This window comes from Zophobas morio, unplaced genomic scaffold (genome assembly GCF_036711695.1).
Source record: "Zophobas morio isolate AGI-343-1 ecotype UQ-CSIRO unplaced genomic scaffold, CSIRO_AGI_Zmor_V1 ptg000030l, whole genome shotgun sequence".
NCBI lineage: Eukaryota > Metazoa > Arthropoda > Insecta > Coleoptera > Tenebrionidae > Zophobas > Zophobas morio.
Window position 1 is genome coordinate 17,825,543 of NW_026972135.1, and position 1,374 is coordinate 17,826,916.

At 34.1% G+C, this 1,374-nt stretch overlaps 1 protein-coding gene across 1 annotated transcript; it reads left to right on the top strand.

Annotated features, from left to right (window-relative positions):
• The first annotated feature begins 837 nt into the window (after positions 1-837).
• On the top strand, positions 838-1,374 carry LOC135138677 (uncharacterized). The gene has a single exon (XM_064068653.1). It carries the CDS (start codon positions 838-840, stop codon positions 1,372-1,374), a length of 537 nt encoding a protein of 178 aa, XP_063924723.1.

The following is a 1,374-nucleotide window of genomic DNA, read 5'->3' on the forward strand; positions in this document are numbered from 1 at the left end:
GCCAGTTTTCAAAACACAATGTAGGGTCCCACTTTTGTAGACGATCACAGCCAAGGTCAAATTTTAAACTTTAGCGGGCTTTTTCAAATTTTGTTCAATGCCAAATAAAAGGCGGGAGGTTTGGGTTATTACAACATGTTTTGAAAAATTATTATTACTACTAATTTTTAGCTTTTTTACAAAAAATTAAAGAATCTGGTCTTCCATTCAATGGTAGTGAATCATCACTTAAAAGATTACTTATGCGTATGGGGTTTCAGTAAGTAATTTATTTCTTAATAAATACTTTATACAATAAAAATATATATTGAAGATGGAAAAAAACTAAGGATAATAAAAAAATTTTGATGGAAAGACACGACGTGCGATTGCTACGGATTGAGTATTTAAAAAAACTTATGCAGTATCGTGCTGAAGGCAGAAACATTGTATACACCGACGAAACTTATATTCATGCATCGCATACAACCCCCTATGAATGGACAGATGGTAGTGATAAATTAATTCGCAAACCAATTGCCAAAGGAAAACGACTCATTATTGTTCATGCAGGAAACGAATCTGGCTTTGTAACGAATGGACTCTTGATATTTACGTCTGGTAAATTTCTTGCTTGTCATATACTACTGGTATATTATTTAATATTTTTATTATGATTATATAGGAAGCAAGTCTGGAGACTACCATGATGAAATGAACTGGGAAAATTTTCAAACGTGGCTACAGAACCAATTAATCCCAAATCTTCAAGATAATTCAGTTTTGGTGGTAGATAACGCGTCTTATCACAATATTAGGGACATACAAGAAGCAACGTCGGCTACAAGAAAAGCAAATATGCTTTTATGGTTAGAGGAAAAAGAAATTCCAGTAGATCCGAATCTTACTAAGCCAGAACTTTACCAAGTTATAAAAGAATATAAAAGTAAACATCGCGTGTATAAATTAGATTTATTAATGGCACAACACGGTCACCAAGTGTTAAGACTACCACCATATCACCCAGAACTGAATCCCATTGAGAAGATATGGGCAAATGTAAAAAACTGGGTTGCTGGGCAAAATACTACTTTTAAATTAAAAGATGTTGAAACTTTGGCAAGAAAACGTTTTGCAGAAATTACGCCAGATAATTGGGCGGCTATTTGTAGTCATGTGGCAAAGACCGAAGATGACTATATAATTAGAGAGAGAATGTTGGATGAGGCTTTAGAAGAATTTGAATTTATGGTTAACACAGGGTCCTCTGATGAAAGTTTTGGGGAAACTTCCGATGAAGAAGACTTTTATACATATTCCCAGCAACCTTCTACATCAAAAACACATACCGATGATTTGGGTGTGACACCTTTAGATGATGATGAGTACAACTGA

Coding starts and splice junctions, on each gene's coding strand:
- LOC135138677 (XM_064068653.1), top strand. CDS start 838: ATGCTTTTATGGTTAGAGGAAAAAGAAATTCCAGTAGATCCGAATCTT.